Raw genomic sequence first — 23,080 nt, forward strand, 5'->3', positions numbered from 1 at the left:
GATGTTACAGCCAGGGAGAGATTTAAAATATATATATATATTTAATAAGGCAAGTCAATGAAGAACACATTCTTATTTACAATGACGGCCTACCCCGTCCAAACCTGGATGACGCTGGACCAATCACAGCCAGATGTGATACAGCCTGGATTTGAACCAGGGACTGTAGTGATGCCTCTTGCACTGAGATGCAGTGCCTTAGACCACTGCACCACTCGGGAGCCAAGTATACTGTAGCCAAGAATGTAATACTAAGTGTATCTTGTGTAGTAAGTTGTTAGTAGCCCATGTGCCTCACCCTAATAATTTGGTCCCTTTTCTCCTCATAACTTAGCCTACTGTTCTGACTTGGTGGTGGTGCACATGTTTTAAAGAAATGTAATCATAGAATATTGTAAGAGCTTTCATTGTCTGTTTATATACCCCCTTTATTTATCCTACAGTTCTGACTTGGTGTACAGGAAGAATACTGTAAGAACGGCTCATGTTCTGAATTCTGTCGCTGTACATTTCAAAGGTGCTGAACAAATTGTTATATTGACTACGTCCGTCCTAGCTTGCTCATTAATGTCTTAATCGAAATTATGGATTGCCTCTGTTGGAGTCTAGCTTGAAATACTTACCATACTAGAAGTAAATGATTACATGTATGAGGAATGTATATGGTGGGGTCAATGGAGGGTGGATAAGAATGAAGGGTTTGGAAAGTTACTGAGTGAGGGAAAAGGCAATCACTTGGTTGTGGTCATTGATAAGGGTTGCTGTGGATTAGTGAGGAATGTGGGCTGAGGTCAGGTTAGATGAAGGGAGAAGGAACAGTTTTATTACACACATCACTTAACTTTCTGCTTAGCAACAAATATGTAGTGCTTAGAGGTGCAAGGAGGAGACTCCGCCTAAAGAAGGGTATAAATGCTTGTGCTGGTGGAAACGCAGTCTGTCTTTTTCAGCTGTTTGGCCCAGTGGGTGAATAAACTTGGTTTGAGCTTCACTAGTCGTCCGTGAATTTTACTGTCAGAACACCTCTAATCCGCTTGTCGTTCCCTTATACCATAGTTTGTACATCTCAATTGTCAGTAGAAACCACATTTGTTTAAGCAAGTCAGCCATATCAGCTATGTTTAAAAAAATAGTATGAGGCTGAATGAACTGTTTTGCTGGTAAGGATTCACTCCATGGTGCTGAAAAGAAAGCTCTGCTGTTGGGACAGCTTTATGTAGGCCCTAACAGTTTGTGGGCAACATTTGTCACCGTTATAGTGCAATGAATGTATTGTTTAGTGTTGTGTCGTGGCTTTCTTGGCATTCATCCCAATGTTTTGTTTTTTGTTTGTCGCACCAAGATTTACATGCTAGAATTGCCACTGGTAACAGGGCAGAGGGATCTCTTACCTCCTGATGGTCCGTAGCAGAGTGGAGCGGGCCTCGTTGTGGAAAGTGATGACGATGGAGGTGGAGGGCAGATCTGGGTTATAATGCAATGTGGTGCATCTGAGAGAGAGACACACAAAACAATTCAGGAGACATCAGCCAGCAGGTCAACTCAGAACTACTCAAAACAGTTATTGTTGGCTTCAAAGCCAAAGTTGTGCCGCCATTGACTTTGTCTTTCTTTTTGACTGCTTCACATACTGTAAAACCAAGTGTCTCGGCTCCATCTTACCTGTCGTGGGAGGAAGGACAATACTATGAATATGTGATGAGAATGATAATGACAGCCATGCCAGGACAGAAACCTGAGGAGGTGCAGTTCTATAAATGATAGATGAGCAGAAGATGTCATTATTAAAACAGCATCCAACACCACAGCTACCTCTGACCAGTAGCTCACACTGAGGTGGATGGCTGGTCATAGCTGGTGTAGTAGCACATGTCTTAGAGGAGAGGATGTAGACTAACAGCAGAGAACACACAGGACACACACACACACACACACACACACACACACACACACACACACACACACACACACACACACACACACACACACACACACACACACACACACTCTGCTCCAAATAAAGGTGACACTTAATACACTGAGGAATAATGCATGTAATGGGCACACTGACCTTTCCCTCAATAAAACGATCAATGACTAACATTTAGTAATTGTATTATCTTGTTTTTGTAGCTAAGTATCCATTACTTTTTTCATAAAATATTTTCAAAGGTGAACATTTAAAAACCAAATAAGCAATTATTATTTAGCTCTTTGTGCAGTGACCTGGTCCAGCATTGCCAAAATCATACCAAGCCTCCACAACAAGTCCTTCAATACGGCTGAAGAGAGGGTAAGTGTGTGTGTTTACGTGGAGACAGAAGATGCTAATCCATCTGTGGCCAATGTGGAGAACATCAACACTTCTGTTCAAATGACACCAACAAAGTAAACATTCTCTCTCTCTCTCTCTCTCTCTGATAAGATAACAAGTCTGGTTTGTGCTGAAAGACAGGCGATGGGGATGATGATAAAGTTACCATTGTTTTCTGCTGTCGTCAACACTACTGTTTTGAGTCATTAAGCCATGAGTTTGATGTGATTTCTCCTCAGAAGTCTGCTCTGTGTGTGCTGAGATTCACAGAGAAACATCAAGGGAGCTGTGTGCAAACAAACACAAACTGTAATTACATATTTCTTTTCAACTTGGCTTAAATCAAATTATTTTCCTGTTGCTTTAATAAAAAGTGCTTTAATAAAAATTGAGTGCACAATGACAAACACTGGATGTTGTTTTTCTCATCCTTTCAGAGCCTGGCAAGCAGAGATTTTCTGTAGATATTCTCATTTTTTTCTGGGGTGGCAGGTAGCCTAGTGGTTAGAGTGTTGGGCCAGTAACCAAGAGCTTGCAAGATTAAATCTCTCAGCTACCAAGGTAAAAATCTGTTGTTTTGCCCCTGAACAAGGCAGTTAACCAACTGTTCCTAGGCTGTCATTGTAAATAAGAATATGTTCTTAAATGACTTGTCTAGTTAAATGTAAAAATTCAAAGCCCAGGTGGATGAAGAGAGACATTATTCAGATTAGCATGCAGATGGTGCTGGAATCATTCATATTTTATCACTGCTGTTTGGGAGACCACTTGACCAGTCTGTGTGTATACAGCCTCTGTTGAAGCCTTCTAAAAGGTTCATATGAGGCTGAGAGAAGCAGGAGTGTGGTGGGGTGGTCAGGCTGACACATGGACACCTGATGTCCATGACCCCTGTCTGTATTTATGTCTGCGCCTTAAGGTCCTTCTGTACTTCTTCCCCTATCCCCCCTCCAGTGTTATTCTGAGGGTGGTACCCAGTCGGCACAGCCGACTGCAACACCTGTCACCACATTTGCTTCGGGCAGAAAAACACTGATCGGTTGGGATGTACCTCGCAGATACTGTCAGGTCTGTGCTGTTCCTCTGGCACAGGGAGGCAGAGAGTGATTCTCAATAAGCTTTTCCCAGCCAGCCGAGCATGATTCATCCCCAATGCTGCCGCTCCTCTCCTATCTCTAGCTAAAGCCTACATCTATTCAAAGCTTTCTGCTTTCTTTAACTCGTTTCAAGAGAGCGTTATCTCAGGAGGCATAATCTGCAGCGCAGAGCCACAACAACAGTTTACCTCAGACACACACCTCTCAACACTGGGCCTTGAGAATCTCTTAAAATCTCAGGTCTCCTCTAGTTCACATAAATGGAGCACAATGGATGTTCATATCACTTTGTGGGAAGCCTCCAGTAAACTAAACACTACATACAGTCCTGATGGAGGAAATGGCAACGTACAACAGAATCCCATTTAGTTCTGGCATATAAAAAGACAGAGACAGAGATGTCCTCATGACCCTAACTTCAAGCCATTTGCAATTTGCCTGCTCTTAACAACAACAGTAAGTAACAAGTAGCGCAGGTGGCCACATTCAAGAAGCTGTTGTCTAGATGTTGGCCGGGCAGGTGGGCAAGCAGGGAGCAGGGTGTGATCAAAGAACATCCATCTCCTTTAACAGAGAAGGCCTAAGCATCAGAATCTGCAGTCTCTATCACAGACAGCTGGCAGGCACTGGACACACACACATACAAACGCCTCTAACCCCAAAGGTCAGCCTCTGGATCGGGTGTTCCGTTCCATCTCCTGTAATGTAGACAAGACTCTTTAGAGGGACTATCTGGGTGAGAATATTGGGCGTACTGAGGCAGCCTGGGTCAAAAAGCAACACTAGCCACAGAGGAGAAGAGGAGGAGACAGTGGGGGCTGTAGCAGAGCTCTCTGTGTGTGGACCCTCCAAAGGAGAAGAGAGAGACAATCCTTGAGTGTGGATTAGTAACTGAAGGACAGAGGGACCCTCTAAGTATTGAATAATCGATTATTGTACTGGTTGTGTGTTTCTTGTAGTGCTGAGGGATTAACTGAAATGCTGGTTATTTTTTTATTTTTTTAAACAACTAATTGACCAATGGGTAAATTATTTAAACATTATTTAAAAAATGTCTGTGAGCTTAATGCACATATTGCGCAGTTTCTCTAGCAATAAATCAGATCAAGCCCGAACTGTGCGATGTAGTAGGGAGTTGTAGTTTCCAACAGGCCAATATTCTACATAGTTTAGCGAGGAAAACATGGTCATTAATTACAATGACCAGTGGCGACCCGTCATTCAGGGCAGGTGGGGCAGAGCCTGTCACTCATGGGGACACTACATCACTGCCAAGTCTAAGGGTAGAGCTCGAAAATTCAAGCCCCTTGGGTGCTGCCATATAGTTACATTAGAAGTGCCCATCCAAGAAGGCTCAAGGTCATTGGACACAGATAGAATGACGTCAAATCACGTTATATCTACAGTAGCTTTGATTGGACTGATCATGTCAACTTCATACTTTCAAAACTCTTAACTCTCAACTAGCAGTCATCATCATCAATCAAGTCGACAATCCACTGGCAAATCCTTTTTAATCCTTGTCAAATGAAGGGAAATAATGAAGAGAAATTATAGATAAAAACGTAGCAGTGCTCATCGGCTGTTGGACTTAAACATTACACAACAAGTTAGAAATCGCAAATTCAACAATGAGTGTTTTGGAAGGAATCAATGGCTAACTGCAAGCATTGCAAAGCAATCATTAGCCTGCTATTCAGTGGAGTGGCTGTGTGGTCCCAAGTCTAAGATTAATGGTCTCTTTTCCTAGTTTAAAATTACAAACATTCAACATTGGCCATGCTGTCAATGAAGCATGATTTGTGCCGCGCTCAAAACAACTTAACTCAGAACTGCAAAATCTGACTTTAGTGATTTCAAGACAAATGGGAACTCGGGAAAAACGAGTTCCGACTGGGAAAATGCGTTTTGAACTTTCATCCAACTCGGAATTGTAAATCGGGAACTCGGGCCTCTTTCTAGAGCTCCGACCTGAAGATCACTGACGTCATCATGATTCAACCTTTTTTCCCCCCATGTTCCCAGTTGTCTTGAAAGCACCATAAATCCAGAGAATGCCAGACTTTGATGACAAAATTTGCCCACGAAGGACTGCCATGCCACCTTCCTGTTCAAGTGAGCACAGCACAACAAGGACATTCCAAAAATGTATTGTATGCTGCTGCATAAATGATATAATATGCCAGGGAGATATGTATACTGTAGCTAAAAAAATAATACTAAGTGTATGTTGTGTAGTAAGCTGTTAGTAGCCCATGTGCGTCACCCTAATAATTTGGTCTATTTACCCCTCTTAATTTCACCTACTGTTCTGACTTGGTAGTGCACATGTAGCCTATATATAACCTGTTTTAGAGAAATGAAATTATCACATTTTTTAAGAGCTTTCATTGTCTGCTTATATGCCCTTTATTTATCCTACGGTTCTGACTTGGTATACAGGGAGATCACTGTAAGAACGGCCCATGTTCTGAATTCTGTCGCAGTACTAAACAAGTGCTAAACAAATAGTTATATCGACTATGTTCGTCCTAGCTCGCTCATTATTGTCTTAATCGAAATTACGGATTGCCTCTTATCCGCTTGTCGTCCCCTTATGCCATAGTTTGTACATCTCAACTGTCATTAGAAACCACATTTGTTTAAGCAAGTGAGTCATATCAGCTATGTTTTTTTAAAAGGCAGTAAATGAGGCTGAATGAACTGTTTTGCTGCCAGATAAGCCTCCGCTGATAGCCAGGTGTAGCAGTGGTAAGATGTTGGGACAGCTTTATGTAGGCCCTAACAGTTTTTGCCTCACCAAGATTTACATTCTAAAATCGCCACTGACAATGACCATAATCCTTTGAGTTCCTACTTATCCAGTCTGTGTGTTTATTTTATGCCCGCTACCTTACATTAGTGCGGGGCAGAAACAGAGAGAAGAATGCATGATTTAGAGAGATAGAGAGCAGTTGCTTCATGAGATATCTCTACCTGAAAATACGGGATCTAACTGGTTAATAGTTGCTATTCAGCAGATATAAAAGGATGCCTTATTTACTTTGAAGAACTACTAATATAGGGATTCTATCAGACAACATAGGCAGCACCTCTATAGAGATGAGATGAAGACTTCGAATTAAATTATAAAGTCATCAAATAAAAACATTTTATATAGAAAAAACTGAAATATTTGATTAAAGTAATGTGAATAAATGATGGTAATAAGTGATAAGCAGTAATGGGCAGTCACTACCATCATGGGACTTGTATTAATTGTTTTATTCTGTGTTACAGCATTCAACCCACATAATGCATAGTGCATTTAAGGTACAGAAAAATGATTGAAAACGAAATTGAAAACCGTAATTATTTTTTTAATAATCAAACCGAAACAATGTCAAAAAGTACTAATCGCTCAGCACTAGTTTCTTGTTCAACATTAATACAGCACTACTTATTTATCAGTCACATTTACACTGTCATTATATACTGTAAGACTGTATTTTCTGGTTACTTAGAGTTGCTGATCCAGAGAAATGAATCTTCAAATGACATTCAAAAATCATCTTTCACATAATCTATGATGAATTACACCACCTGCCCCAAGACTCTCAAAGTTCCATCGAAGATCCATAGAATTGTCTTTCTCATCCTCATCATCACAAATGTACAGTATACCTGAATACCATTGTTTATGGGACTTTTCCTAAAAGATGTATGAATTAGTTGAAAAGATCCAGGGAAGCTAGGGTTAATCAAGGATATTAAAAGCCTTCAGTCATGAATCCAGGCCACCAGGTCTGAGAGTACCAGGCAGCTCAACCCACTGCTCTCCCTTCCTGACATCAATGCCGCTCATCAGGATTTATTTTTGTTCAGGCGCATATGTGCGACATCCTCTCTCTGATGAGATTTGAGGATAGGAGATAGAGCTCTCCTCTCCTAATCATCTCCTCTCCCTATCATCTCCTCTCGTCTCCCCATCATCTCATCTCCGCTCTTCATCATTTACTGTCCTCATCATCTCCTTTCCCCATCATCTCATCTCCTCTCCCCATCATCTCATCTCCTCTCCCCATCATCTCATCTCCTCTCCCCATCATCTCATCTCCTCATCATCTCATCTCTCCCCATCATCTCCTCTCCTCATCATCTCCTCTCCTCTCCTCATCATCTCCTCTCCTCTCCTCTCCCCATCATCTCCTCTCCTCTCCCCATCATCTCCTCTCATCTCCTCTCCCCATCATCTCCTCTCCTCTCCCCATCATCTCCTCTCCTCTCCCAATCATCTCCTCTCCTCTCCCAATCCTCTCCTCTCCCAATCCTCTCCTCTCCTCTCCCATCATCTTCTCTCCTCTCCCCATCATCTCATCTTCTCTCCCCATCAACTAATCTCCTCTCCCCATCATCTCCTCTCCTCTCCTCATCATCTCCTCTCCTCTCCTCATCATCTCCTCTCCTCTCCTCATCATCTCCTCTCCTCTCCCCATCATCTCCTCTCCTCTCCCCATCATCTCCTCTCCTCTCCCCATCATCTCATCCCCTCTCCTCTCCTCTCCCCATCATCTCCTCTCCTCTCCCCATCATCTCATCCCCTCTCCTCTCCTCTCCCCATCATCTCCTCTCCTCTCCCAATCATCTCCTCTCCTCTCCCAATCATCTCCTCTCCTCTCCCATCATCTTCTTTTCTCTCCCCATCAACTAATCTCCTCTCCCCATCATCCCTCTCCCCATCATCTCATCTCCTCTCCCCAACATCTCATCTCTCCCTATCATCTAATCTCTCCCCATCATCTCCTCAACATCTCCTCTCCCCATCATCTCATCTTCTCTCCCCATTATCTCATCTCCTCTCCCCATCATCTCCTCTCCTCTCCCCATCATCTCCTCTCCTCTCCCCATCATCTCCTCTCCTCTCCCCATCATCTCCTCTCCTCTCCCCATCATCTCCTCTCCTTTCCTCAGCAGCATTCATTCTCAGGAAATGCTGAATGTTTTGGGACGGGATCTTTTATCCACCGTGTCTGGTCTGCACATCTATCACATACAACACAGTCCTAGTCCACAGAGGCAGCCCAGTAATAAGTATTCTCATCTCTCTTTCTACTTGAATGGGATTTTAAACATTCATTCAAATTCACAGCTGCTCTGTGGAGACTGGATATAGTGATTTATTAACGGAGACAAGTACCGAGGAATGCCTGTCTTGAGGGCGGCTAGTACCTAGGCCATGGTCTCTTTTGAAAAAAGCGCTCCCGAGTAGTGTTATCGTATTCATCTGTTAAGTCACAGTTCGTTAAATGACCAGCAAGAGTTCTTCCTCGGTTTGAAAAACATGAGCCAGGGATATTATCAATACAACACTAATACTAAATGTACTATATTTACACATATTTATAATAGGAGTGTTTAAAACTATGCTTTCAGTGACACAGCAAAATGGAGTCTGTAGCATGGTATTTTTCCTTTCATTATTGTCCCAACTAAACTACCATATATGTAAATTATATTCCAACAGAGAATTATGAAGTCAAAATCTACTGTAGTAAAGCCTGATTCGTTCTGCAAACACTGATCTTCATTCTGCTCTTTGCGTCTGACTATAGCAATAGAGTGATTGACAGGTTTTCACAGGTCTCTGCATTGCTTTGTGTGTGAGGTCCCTCAGTCAGTGCACCACTTGAAAGCCAGATTGAAATGAATATTACCATGCATTTCCACAGCCTTGGAGTATGACTCTCTCTGTAACTCCTACCTACCTGCCACGCAAAGAAGTGATTAAAATCTGTCAAATCAAAGAAGCTTTGAACAATAGCAGCCCTGGTGCGCTTCCTGGCTGTGAGGCCCACGTTAAATCTCTCCTCTGCGAGAGAGGAGAGAAAAAACAGCTTATGAAAATGCAGGCCTACCCCCGGAACGACACTACCTCAGTAAACCCCCGCCAACAGGACTCCAACAGTCTGCTGCTGCAGTATAGTAAGCTCAGTGAAGAGGGATGCATCCAATTATCATGAGGAGACAGACCATCCTGTTGAAGTGATGGCACACTGGTACAGGGCAGCAGGGAATATACTATGAGACCCATAGTATCAGGCACAAGTATTAGTCCAGTTTCATTGCTGATATGAGCAACATTAGACGAGATGTACAGATCATGGTAGAAGAAAACGTCAGTGACATTGAAAGACTAGGGCATAGGCAATATCCAGTAGGCAATAGGCAATATTCCTATATACTGTATAACAGCAACGTGAGAATAATCTGATACGGCTTGTGGAGGAGGAGGAGGAGAGGAATATATAATCTAGTGTAGCTGCTGTGTATGCCTCTGGCTTTCTGGGATAGCAGCCGCATCTTGGTGCACTGCACAGAAACCATCAGTCACTTCAGCCATAGCCCGGAGTGTACTTTACATACAAGGCTTTCTTAAATAGCATGCACACAGCATATTACTAGGCACTCTGTCAGGCACAACAGCTGTGAGGGGACTGGGAAGGGAAGCAGCGTATTGCTGCTGGTGGACTTGGTGAATTTTCTGTAGGGAAGATAAATGCGTCCTTGCGAAGCGGAGAGAGAGTTTTTCTGGTTGGGGGGTTCCATAAAATGAATCTCTGGTCCCTCCTGCGTTCTTACTTAAAACAGTTTCTGCTGAGGTGATGATTTAAGCAATATGTGGGTATGATATGTTGGGCTACAGTACATTCAGCCCATATGTTGTTGAGGAGCGGAGGGAAGCCATATGTTGTTGAGGAGCGGAGGGAACCCATATGTTGTTGAGGAGCGGAGGGAACCCATATGTTGTTGAGGAGCGGAGGGAACCCATATGTTGTTGAGGAGCGGAGGGAACCCATATGTTGTTGAGGAGCGGAGGGAACCCATATGTTGTTGAGGAGCGGAGGGAACCCATATGTTGTTGAGGAGCGGAGGGAACCCATATGTTGTTGAGGAGCGGAGGGAACCCATATGTTGTTGAGGAGCAGAGGGAACCAATTTGCACTCAGATTATTATTACTGAACCAGATGGCCAAACAGAGAGAGAAGACAACACGTTGTGGACTCGGGGCAAATATCAATATACAACTGAGGCTGGCAATGAATAGCAAAATCTCACATTCCAGATTACACACATACATTATCTCTCAGCTTCTGAAAAATAAAATCTAATGCAAAAGGGCTGGGAATGAATATAGACTATTACACATTTATATTACTGTCATTAATTAATGTAATTAATATGCAATGAATAAATGGGTCATTCTGTGTGCAGTGTGCAGTAGTAAATATGTACCTGTCTGGCAGTGTCTCTTGGTGGATCAGTGAATGAGTGTATAGAATCCCACTATATCTCTCTTGTGCAAGGGATGCCATGTTCCAGCTAGGGGAGAGGAGCTGTGATGCAGTATGGGATTGAACACAAGAACTCACATTCTGTTTGGATTACCACTGACTGTTGGAGGGGTCTGTCTTCAGCCCTGCTGCTGCCATGGATAGACTCATCCTCTCTCTGTGGACCCACACAGCAAACACGAAACATAATCCAATGAGAAAGGCTAGTACACCGAGACAAAGCACAGGAATAATGGGGAAAGAGACTTTGCTTTCTGAAAGCTGCCATAGCTTTCCAATGTGATTGCAATGACTTCCCTCCTCACACCAGCCTGTTGTTTACAGGCTCCAGGTTGTGTGTGGGTAGGCTACAGCCAGCCTGTTGTTTACAGGCTCCAGGTTGTGTGTGGGTAGGCTACAGCCAGCCTGTTGTTTACAGGCTCCAGGTTGTGAGTGTTTAGGCTACAGCCAGCCTGTTGTTTACAGGCTCCAGGTTGTGTGTGGGTAGGCTACAGCCAGCCTGTTGTTTACAGGCTCCAGGTTGTGAGTGTTTAGGCTACAGCCAGCCTGTTGTTTACAGGCTCCAGGTTGTGAGTGTTTAGGCTACAGCCAGCCTGTTGTTTACAGGCTCCAGGTTGTGAGTGTTTAGGCTACAGCCAGCCTGTTGTTTACAGGCTCCAGGTTGTGAGTGTTTAGGCTACAGCCAGCCTGTTGTTTACAGGCTCCAGGTTGTGAGTGTTTAGGCTACAGCCAGCCTGTTGTTTACAGGCTCCAGGTTGTGTGTGGGTAGGCTACAGCCAGCCTGTTGTTTACAGGCTCCAGGTTGTGAGTGTTTAGGCTACAGCCAGCCTGTTGTTTACAGGCTCCAGGTTGTGTGTGGGTAGGATACAGCCAGCTTGGGACAAATGCTACCTACAGTACCAACCTCCACTCACCATCCCCCCTTCATTCAGCCTCCCTCACCCTCTCACCTTACAAACAACCCCATCTGATTAGCTAGGCCATAGCCCCCAGGTCAGATAAAGTGTGCCAGGCTACCATCCTAACGTTACTCTACCACACTGTCATATTCACCTGAAATAGGCCCTGGCATGTGATGCCAGCCTGGGATAAGGCAGCGCTTTTTTTTTATAGCTGGCCCACAGGTATTGTGACACAGTTCACTTGTCCTATTTGCTAAATTCATATTGGATGCTTTGATTTCTCAGCCCAGAAATAGGCCTTAAATGTAGAATAGACAGTTCTATAAACGACTTTGCCATAAAGGGAAATATCGTTCAGAGAGGAGGAACATGTTGGGCTGAGTTGAGACAGGCTAAGGATTCAATCGCACACCATTGGCGATGAAACATGCCTGTATAGTACATTTAAGGAAGTAATTATGAAACGATCCTGTATCATTTTATCTGATACACACACGTCTCTAATGCTGGTTTGTCCAGTCTTGTCTTTAAACATCAGCCATCTTGTCGTATCCCGTAGGAAGAGATGGTGTGAAGAGCTGTGTTCAGCCTGCAGGTTGCTTCCCTAGTTTGTTTCCCACATGAGAATCAGCTGCAGGGAACACTGAGGCATTATGGGTACTTCCACTGACATGACTGAAGGTCAGGTTCATTCTAAATTGGGAAGTGTGTACTCGCCTCTAGCCACTGATCTAAAGTCAGTTTTGCCCTTCTACTCCATAATGGTTTTGGTTAGGGTTGCTGATCCTAAATCTGTGTTTAAGGGCAACTGCTATTTCGTTAACTGTCTGGACCTGCCCTCCAACTAAAGTAGTAATCCTCTAATACAGCATGCAAAACCATACCAGAGACCAGGTGGTTATGCTTTCTCATTAAAAATATAAAGAGGACTCTCAAACCGGCTCTGTTTGTGTCACAATGTGCTTGTTTCGAATCCTTTGAACTTAAAATCTGTCTCTCGGGTGCATATTTTAACATCAAATATCTAACATTAAACATTTAATGCATTGTCAAGGTTCTGGCACATCTTTGCGTGACAAGCAACCACTTCACAATAACACTCATGACTATTCAGTGACACTCTCGGTTGTGGTTTGTTGAAGAATTTCCCCAGTGTTTTTCAACCTTAGGTATTTTACAGTGGCTTGAGTGTGTGTGCGTGTGTGTATGTGTGGGTGTGTGAGAGAGAGCCATCACACTGAGGTTTCTCTGAGAGTTGCCTCTTAGTTTGGGGTGTCTCATTGCCTGTGCTGATTTAGTGGGCAGCCAGTCGTAGCGCTCTCTGCCTGTTCCTTAATTGGGTCCTGTCACCACTCTCAGGCCTCTCTCCTCCAGCCTCCAGCCACCCTCCACAGATCCCTCCACATTGGCAATCGTTATTGATAACCAAATGTGATGCCTGTAATATCCGGTAAGAGGGGTGGAAATGGCGGCTAGATGAGTAGGCGAAGGACAGCGGTGATTGGAGATAATTGCCTTGTTGAAAAACGGGTCCTGACAGCTATGTGCTATCTGAGTTAAACATCTGGCTGAATCAATGCTTTGATTTGCATTGGAGGAGTTCCCAGTTGGAGACAGATGCCAGTGGGCCGCAGTTAGAGAGGCATGGTGGGACTGAGCCTGAGGACCACCCCTCCTACTCTCCTGGGTCTGATATTACACACACACACACACACACACACACACACACACACACACACACACACACACACACACACACACACACACACACACACACACACACACACACACACACACACACACACACACACACAGCAGCTGTGGAGCCTGCCGCATCTATCCAAGGTCTGGGAGAGAAGCGCAAACACTACCCGTGTGCTCAGTAAACCTACCCCGTCTCTTTTACACATTAGAGGTGAAGTCAGAGGGAGCCCAGGGCTTGATATGTGGCAGGCTTATTAAGAACAGTTCAACCATCTCTCTATGGACCCATTAGCACCTCTCCTAGCCATTGATCCACACATCATTCTCATCATGACAGCCCATTGCTGTCACATGATAACAACAGGAAAATTTAGGAGCCAGAGTAAGGCAAGCACAATAATCCAGTTAAAGCATGATCTGAGCTTAATGTGCAATGTAAACTGTGACCGAACATATCTCAGTGATTTCATAAAGGGTAATGGTAGGTGCACATGCTAGTAGTGATGTTGAGTATGACAGCTGATGCATGGGAAGAAGATTAGCCAGATGGTATTTGAAGTAGCTCTTGTCCCTATGGAGCAGCTGTCCAATGCAGTACACCCCAGAAAAGACAGCCTCTTCACCAGTACTGCTCGACGTTGGTTACAAAGAGGGAAGGGGTTATATTACTGCTCTGACACACTCAAGGTTTCAGGTGAGCTCAGTTCATCTTTATTCTATGAGCAACAGCTGTTTCATTGTCAAATGAGGTTCTCTTAACTTACAATGTGTCAACGTGGATTTGCTTTATGACACAGGTGTCAAACTCATTCCACGGAGGGCAGAGTGGCTGTGGGTTTTCTCTCCTCCCTTGTACTTGATTGATGAATTAAGGTCACTAATTAGTAAGGAACTCCTCACACTTGGTTTTCTGGGGTTTAATTGAAAGGAAAAACCAAAAACCTGCAGACACTAGGCCCTCCATGGAATGAGTTTGACACCCCTGCTTTGACTTCATTTATCTATGTCCTTGACAGACAGGAAGGGGAATGAAGCAATAATATCTCCTGAGATGAATGTAGCAGTTGATGAATGATAATCTAACAGTATGGCCTCCTCTTGGATTACTGCCTCATCAACATTGAACAGACTGTTCCGAACACCAGAGACCTAATTCTTTGCCCGTAACTGTGACCCCAGTGCTAATGCTATTGGCGGATCTGTGACTGTTATAGAGTTCATTTCTCCCCCTCAGTGAGCTCTGATTGCACTTATTGCTCAGCTAAGAGGCACCAGAGGTTGAGGTGATAAACACAGAGACAGGAGCCATCCTTCCTGATGTAACCCTCTCTGACCGTTCAGTGTCCAGCTCAAAATAATAGAGCTCAAAGCGCTGGCAGAAGTGATGGGCATGACAGGTTCAGGTAAGTAAAGTAGAAGACATCTGCATGGAAATCTGCCATCTACTCAACTACTTTCTGCTATGTTTAGCATAAGAAACACAAGCTGTGATGTAGTGGTGGAATGGCCAGTGACTGTTTATAATTGGTTTTGTATGAAATGGTAACTTCTGTCCTACATTGATCTATCCTACATTGATGTATTTCATCAGTATCGCACAAGAAAATCCTGTAAGACTAATAGTTATTCAGATACATTGATGGACTGATTGAGAGGCTTAATTCCTTTTGAGTTGCAGTTATCTAGCGCCATCACATCAAAACGCCCAGGCACAAATTAAAAATCCACCTCAACAAATAGCCGCTACAATTACAACTGCAACATAAAACCCGTTGTTCCTCTGAGATACAAACACTTCAGACAGCAAAGACTGAATATTCAAAGGAAAGACGCTGAAAATAGCAAAGCCAAAGTTTACCTCTCTAACTAGCTGAGAACTCTTTGGTTTGGTCCTTATGTGGACACAGCTTGAAATAGAAGTAGAGAAGCCTCAAAACGAACTTCTCCCGTTTCCAGTAACAGACTATATATATGTTTTATGGTGCTCTTAGGAATATGTGCTAATCATGTCTAGAGTTATAAATATTAAGAAACAATAGAAAGTACCCTACAGAGCTAAAGTATATTGCACTAGTAAAGTTGTGATTGCTCCTCTGCGAGGCAATGCCCTAGGACTGCCCGCATGGCCCTGCATTTAACCACATATTGGGAAATGTCATGACCTGTAATTGATATGTATGCTTGAATAAATTACATCAATTTGGTTTTTCATTGCGGCCGTCCTCACAACGTTAAAAATGGCCCCAGAGCTCAGCATAACGGTTTCCTATCATTAACAACATCTATTGATTGTAGGCGCCCCGGTTTCTGTATTGATTTACAAATGTAGAGTTTCACTACAGCCGTGTAGGCCATTTGGATGTCATTAAGTCGACCAGTCATAACTTACAACATAATTGGTTCAAGGTACAATTTCACTCACAAATAGCCTTCCAGGAGCTTCAATCAGTGAAAGAGAGAGAAAAATCTTTCCGTGCTGACACTAAAGATTTAGAGCAAGACAAAACTGCAATTACCTGAGTAGCTAAAACTCTGAATGATGGCTCTCTCCAATCCAACGAACTTTGGAAATCAGGGTTGAGAGTGAGATCCGTCTTTATGCAATACTTAATTCCTTGATGATTCAGTAACTGAGATCCATACATTGTTAATTTTCTAAGAGCTAGTTCAATGAGGTGTACAGTACAGTCAGTCTAATCACTACAGGGCCTGTGGCTGTGGGGAGAAAATCTGAACTACAGTAGAATGGGGAGGAAGTTTTGGTCTAATGGTGTAGAGCAGAGATTCCCAACCTGTGGTCTGTGGACCAATGGGGGTCCTCCGGGTACAGTAGCTACTGCCATGTCTTTGTCCTGTGGTCCATGGGAGAAAATGTTTGAGAAGCACTGGTGTAGAGAAACATTCTGTTTATTAAGTTGTACTGTATTGTATAACATGTTGGTGTACCAACCCAGTGGGAACCAAACACTCCTGTTGATTCTGTGACATGGGAGTGAGGAGAGCAAGGCACCCAGTGAGCGCTTATCAGTTAATAGCCCCGGGGAAATAGCGTTCTCTAGTATGCATAGAATCTCTCGGAAATTCTAGCTACTCTGCCTAACGTGTGAGCTGTGTGTACTTTACTTATTACAGCAAGAGAGAGACGGGGTGGGGGAGTGAGAGAGAGAGAGATGGGGGGGGGGGGGGGTTGAGAGAGAGAGAGATGGGGCGCGAGAGAGAGGGAGGGGGGAGTCCTAGCGACAGATGTTTGTGTGAGTCTAATTTTACATGCGATTTAATGCTCTGCTAGCTCACCCCGAGGAGCCCACCTTTTCATTATCTGTCCCCCTCAGATGGCCACACACACTGACCTGAAGACACCTAATGAATGGGCCTGCCCACAGCCCACAGCCAATGATCTCTGTGGATTTATCACCTTGACACCAGCTCCGCTCTGTCATCATTCCACATTCATCTCAATGCAGACCTCAGAATGGCTTGGAATTAACCTTCTTAATCTCCGGACAATGTCATAAAAATCTCTCATGCAAAGCCAACGCTTTAAGTATATTCAAAAGTATAATTTGGATTATATGCAGCCAGGGAAGGATTAAGCAAATGCTGCGTTCATGTAAAACTGCAACAGTCTCAATATCATTGAGTCCCCTTTGCTGTCTCAGTATATATTGGTTTCTCTGGCTGGATATTGGGGGAATTTCATTCCAGAGAGCAGAGAATGTCAGTACCAGTGGTGCTCCACATTTGGCCTCTTATCTTAGCATGGGGAATCATCTACAATATCCCTCCATTTCCTCCTGAGTTAGAGTCAACATTAGCCAAGTTCATTTACATTTCTTTATCTCCTCAGAATTTTTTTATCCCACAGCACTAAAATAATCAATCAGGCCAGTTTCTTTTCAACTTCTCAGGCCAAGATATGCAAGCGTGGGGCGACCAATATTCTCCACAGCGATTTAATCTAACAGATCATTTCATATCAAAGCCTGCTTTCAAACAGGGCTGGGCTGTAGTCCCCAGCAGAATGGGGCTGTTCTACTCTACCTCTCGCTCAGAGCAACGGGAGGGGATGATAGGGATAGGAGGAACACGCTGATATCTGACATCTCCCTGTCAACATGCCTCTCAGTCGGCTCCTCCTGGAAACAGAGGAAATGGGCCTGAAAGAGGCTTTTCATATCTGACAACTGTACATCATATGTGAGGATTCACATCAAACAGACAATAATATTGAGCTGGGGCGCTACCACACACACACACACACACACACACACACACACACACACACACACACACACACACACACACACACACACACACACACACACACACACACACACACACACACGGATGTCATCATTATTCCTTGTCTCTGTTTTCCCTGTTATTCTCTCAAACAGATGAAACCTGGTTTCTGAGTGTAAAACATGTGACAATGAGCCTCCAACAGTCAACTTCTTGAAGCAGCTCGTTTAATGAAAAATATACATGTTTGTGGTATATGCACATAAGTATGGCTTGAAGAATATCTTCATTTAACTGCAGCCATTTCCATTTAAGTGAAACAAAATCTATACCTTTATAAGTACACTTTGTTGGCATTTTGTTCAATGCAGACAGCTGTAGGAAGCTAACTGTGAAAAGCTTTTTCTGTAGACTTGGAGAGTCTAGACTCTACACCCACACCTTCTCTCTAGCTCACCTCAGACCAAAAACAGATTATAGCAAATTAAAGGCACACACTACAGTAAGAGAGGGCAAGCCTATAGTGTTGTTAAGTGTTCTTCAAGTGTATGATCAGTCTCCACTAATCCAGGAATGTAAAGGTGGTTCAGAGGCCAATCCTGGTGAAACGAGGGAGGGGACACTGACAGTCATGGGACACATGGATGCACTTCTTTAACACAGAGAGAAAATATAGGGTCAAGGGGAAAAAGAGATCGTCTGTAGAAGCATTCAACAGCCACTGAAAGAAAGGAAGCACAGAAAAGAGAGTGAAAACAAGAAAAAGCAACTAAACCAAAACCACAGAGAGAGAGCCATCCAGGGAGTAAGAGAAAAAGACTATGGTGTAGCCATGGAGAGGTCTTCTATCCGACAATGGTAATCAGTGGCCCTAACATACCCACAGTACCAGTCTGTCTGTCATCTGTATCTCCCGCTGGTCACAATGACAGCTCCATACAGGGCTACCACAGAGCTTACTTGGTACTTTACTGCTCCTCTCCCTCTTTCTCCCTCCCTTACCCACCCCACCTGCGCTAAAGGGCCCGGCCCAGCGCACCATGACAAGGCTGGGGAATGGGTTACCGGTGAGGAAGCAGAGGGTAATATAACCCTGATACACAGACAGCAGCGGGAGGAAATGAGGTTTGAAGGAGGTTTCTACAGGAGCAGATGGGTGAGTAGAGAGCATCTGGGCGGAACAAGGAGAGTGTGTAGCAGGAAGAAAACAGTGTTACCTGGTGGATGTGATGGTGGATATGAAGAGGTGAACAAGATAAGAGATGTTGGTTGTTATTATTCTCAAACTAACATCATTCAATTTGTCCTACATGGCACTGTAGGGGTATTGACTGGGGACATCAGCACTCATATCATGTTAATAAAAAGTAGGCCTACACTAAAAAACATTTTCAGGTGTTGAAACTGACTTCCTTTAATGTACTTCAGATCAGCATGGCCCCTTTCTGAGAGTAATGCAATACTGTTGATCAGGTAATGAAAGCCTGAAGAGGCCAAAGCTGGCATAGCTACAGCACTCATGAATAGCAGGGATCTAAATTAGGTGCATGACAACATACATTAGCAGTAACCTGATAGATCCCGCTGGCACTTTAACAGCTTCTCCTTATGACGTCAGAGAGCACTGGATCAGTCTTATGAGAGACCACCAGTCCCATTAAGCAACTCAGACCACATTCAGGAAGTGAAGAACATTCTTACAGACCTCTAACAAGTGTATAAATATGCACCGCCAACCACACACACACACACACACACACACACACACACACACACACACACACACACACACACACACACACACACACACACACACACACACACACACACACACACACACACACACACACACACACACACACAGCTGTCACTAGCCCAGAGAGAAGCATCTGCTAACCAGCTGATTTGAACCCAGACTGAGAGGCCAGATCTTATCAGAAGTTCACTGTGGTATTTTATGTCAATCACCCAGCCAAGGACCATCCCTCTCTGCAGCCGAGGCACCTGAGAAAGTAGCTGTCAGTGGAGACACGCCGAGGAGGAGTGAGCTGAAATAGAACACGCAGGTGAGACGGGGTGAAACAGACATGACTGACACAGACAGATCCTACAAACTCTCCATCTCTGTGTACAAGACAAGAACTGAGGAAGAGATTTCAGTTACACTGTGAAAATGTCATTAGTAACTCAGCTGAAAATAAGGCGTTGACTTTTATGTGTGTAATAGAGGACTCCTTTGTTTTTCCCATTTTTGAGATAATTCAATCGAAGAGTTGAAGCTGACATTGATTGCATATGCCTGGCTGCTCCCTAGAACAACAACAGTCCAGTGACAGCAATGTGAACCAAAATCCTGATGCCCAGAGAGAGAGAGAAACAGAGAGAGAGACAGAGAGACAGACAGAGACAGAGAGAGAGAGAGAGAGAGAGAGAGGACTTACGGCAGCGCAGTGTGTGTTCGTTGGGGGTGTGATTGTGAACGGACGTTAAAAATACGTATTATTTCTCATGGGATGTGATTGTGAACGGACATTGAAAATACGTATTTTCTAGAAGTCGAAATCAGTTTCATTTTTGGTTCTGAATGAAAGTTGAAAAGACCACCTATTTTTGGAACAGAGTGTGTCATAATCTTCGTCTTCTGAAGAGGAGAAATAATCGGACCAATACGCAGCGTGGTAAGTATCCATACTTATATTTTATTTTAACTCGTGAACACTAAACAAAACAAGAAAATGAACGACAGTCCTGTAAGGTACAACAACTATACACGGAGACAACCACCCACAAAACACAAGACAAAAACCCCTACTTAAATATGGCCTCTAATCAGAGGTAACGAGATACAGCTGCCTCCAATTAGAGACCAATCCCAAACAATACCACATAGAAATAGAAATACTAGAAAAGCAAACATAGAAATACATAATATAGAACTAACCCAAAACCCCCGAAACACACAAAACAAACACAGCCCTGCCACGTCCTGACCAACTAACAATAACAAAATAACCCCTTACTGGTCAGGACGTGACAGAGCGGAGTTGAGCGGGACTTAAATCCCGCTCATCGCTCATGGAGCACCGTTCAGGCGCTCCATGTTCTTTCCAACCACTCCTCTAAAAACCGCGTCTCACTCACAGGAAAAACAACTGCAGCTTCAAATTTTCTCTATTCATTAAAATCACAATTTAACCACATTAGGCTACATGTCATATTAAACAGCATATAAACACTCTAAATAGGTCAGGACACAGACTGGGAGCCTAAGAAGGAACGTAAATGAATTATTTAGGCTATATTATTTCAATTATTTCAAGGCTATAGCCTACAAAGAAATACATTGTGAAACATTTGCCTGTGAAACATACTAGGCTGGTAGGGAGTCAGGGACATTAAGCGATCAGCATTTAAACAACATCACGTTGTATTAAATCATTATAGTCTATAAATTGCGCATATACTGTAGGCTGTGACTTAGAATGAAATACAAATTATACAAAAAATGCTTTATTAGGCTCAGTCTTTGAATTCATGTTTAGAAATATAGTTTGGCCAGAGTCTGTGGCTTCAGGCTCATGCGATGGTGCCTGGAGAGCAGGCCAGCAGCAGAGAATATCCTCTCCTCACTTGGAGAGCCACTGAGGATGCTAAAACCCTTTTGGACACTCTTGCCAGGCTGGGCAGGGATGCAGTTTTTTCGTTTTCTATAGGAAGGCCTGAAGGTTTTTAGGCAAAATAACCTCATCAAAATGGAAAGCTCCTTGAAAGTTGCAATATGCCAGGCCTATTGGGCCGGGACTTTTAAGTGATCCGATTTTTGTTTATAAATACTTTTCTACTTTTCTGACACACTTAATTAGCTATCTACCTCATTCCTTTCTTTTAGCATTTGCACATAGTAAGTACACCACCATGCTTTTGGGATATGTGTCTTTGCAGATTCCACAATGATTCTTTAGTTGTGGACACTACATCACCACACTCCCTCTCATGCTCTTGGTCCTCCTCATCTTTGTAAGTCACCTTGATTTTGCACCTGTGTGTTTTATCAGACTGGACCAAAAATATATGTCCGTGGACGTGATTTTCCATTCCATATTGACATTTTACTTTGACTGCATGGGAATGGATAAGTGAAATATTTTGTACCCCTGCCTTTAACATAGTTGGCACTGCTTATCATAGGACAGCATTAGCACTCACCTAAAATGCCCATATGCCTGGCCCGGCTGATCAGCCTCCTCCTCGTCTTTCATCTGCCCTCCACTCGGCTCTATTCGCCCACACCATTTGCATGAATTATTTCATTAGGCAGCAGGACAAGAAATAAGATTAAAAAAGAGAGACAAAAGAGAGGGGACACGACAGTGAAACGGCCCTGGAGGATAATACCAGACCTCTCAGGCTTCTGACAGCCCAATTTCCTCTCTTTCACATCACAGGACCGGAGAAAGCAGCCAGGGGGCCCTGCTGGCGTTAATCAGGGGCCCCTCTCTCTTCCACTTTAGTCTTTGATGAGACTGCCATAAAGAGGGAAACACTGATCCATCTCTCTGTGTCTGTCTCTGTCTCTCTGTCCCCCTCTCTCTCTCGCTCTCTCCTTTTTCTTTCTCTTTCTTTCTTTCTTTCTTTCTTTCTTTCTTTCTTTCTTTCTTTCTTTCTTTCTTTCTTTCTTTCTTTCTTTCTTTCTTTCTTTCTTTCTGCAGAGTGCAGTCCGAAGTCCACCATAGTGCAGGGGGTGTATGGTGCAGCAGGATGCTGGAGCGGAGTCACGGGTCACTGGCTGGGACTGATCAGACCATGGCTGAACCCCAGTCCCAGCCACATGATCACAGGTCCTGGTTAAACTAGCTCCAGTTAAGAAATGGTAGAGTTATTGTTTGTATTAGTGCAACAGTGGAGGTAGAGGTTGTGTAATGTCTATGTAAAAAAATACATTTTGGTAGCCAGCATTGTATTATATTTCAGTATTGACTGATGATGGCTCTTGCCAGTATTTCAAACTGTTTCACTCAACCTTTACTGATGTTGCATACTGTGTGCGCATATACTATATTCAAGTTATCTGACAAAGGCAAAAAGTTGATCAAATTTGACTGAGAAACTTTAATGAAATGTGAGTAGAGCCTGTGAAGGTTTTCTACAGTAACCTGAGTGAGAATGTGAGGTGTACAGTGCTTTAGCAATCGCAATTTCAATACAGACCCCTTTTTTTATCAAAGATGAAGAATTCCCCTTCTTAGAAGAGAACTCACCCTGTTCAATAGCCTTCCCTGGCTTCTTAATCAAGCCTGTGGAACTGTGTGAGCTGCAACAATGTTTTACCAGGAGACTGACAGGAGTTGTATGACTCATGTTGGATTTAGGTACAGTGGATTGCAGGCTCTACACACAACAAGAGGTGGAGGACAATATTGTATATAGATGATGGTAGTTTATTTTTTAGAGTCAACATCGAGCTGTTCAGGTATAAACAGGCGGCCATA

General features: G+C 43.5%; 1 protein-coding gene across 2 annotated transcripts in view; it reads right to left on the reverse strand.

Annotated features, from left to right (window-relative positions):
- The window catches only part of galnt14 (UDP-N-acetyl-alpha-D-galactosamine:polypeptide N-acetylgalactosaminyltransferase 14 (GalNAc-T14)), a 114,630-nt gene that overhangs the window by 68,825 nt on the left and 22,725 nt on the right, over positions 1-23,080 (reverse strand). For both annotated transcript variants that reach the window (XM_014144515.2, XM_014144514.2), the window contains exon 3: positions 1,392-1,490. In XM_014144515.2, coding sequence (XP_013999990.1) covers positions 1,392-1,490 — 99 coding nt within the window. The remainder of the gene's footprint in view (positions 1-1,391; positions 1,491-23,080) is intronic.

This window comes from Salmo salar, chromosome ssa15, assembly GCF_905237065.1.
Source record: "Salmo salar chromosome ssa15, Ssal_v3.1, whole genome shotgun sequence".
NCBI lineage: Eukaryota > Metazoa > Chordata > Actinopteri > Salmoniformes > Salmonidae > Salmo > Salmo salar.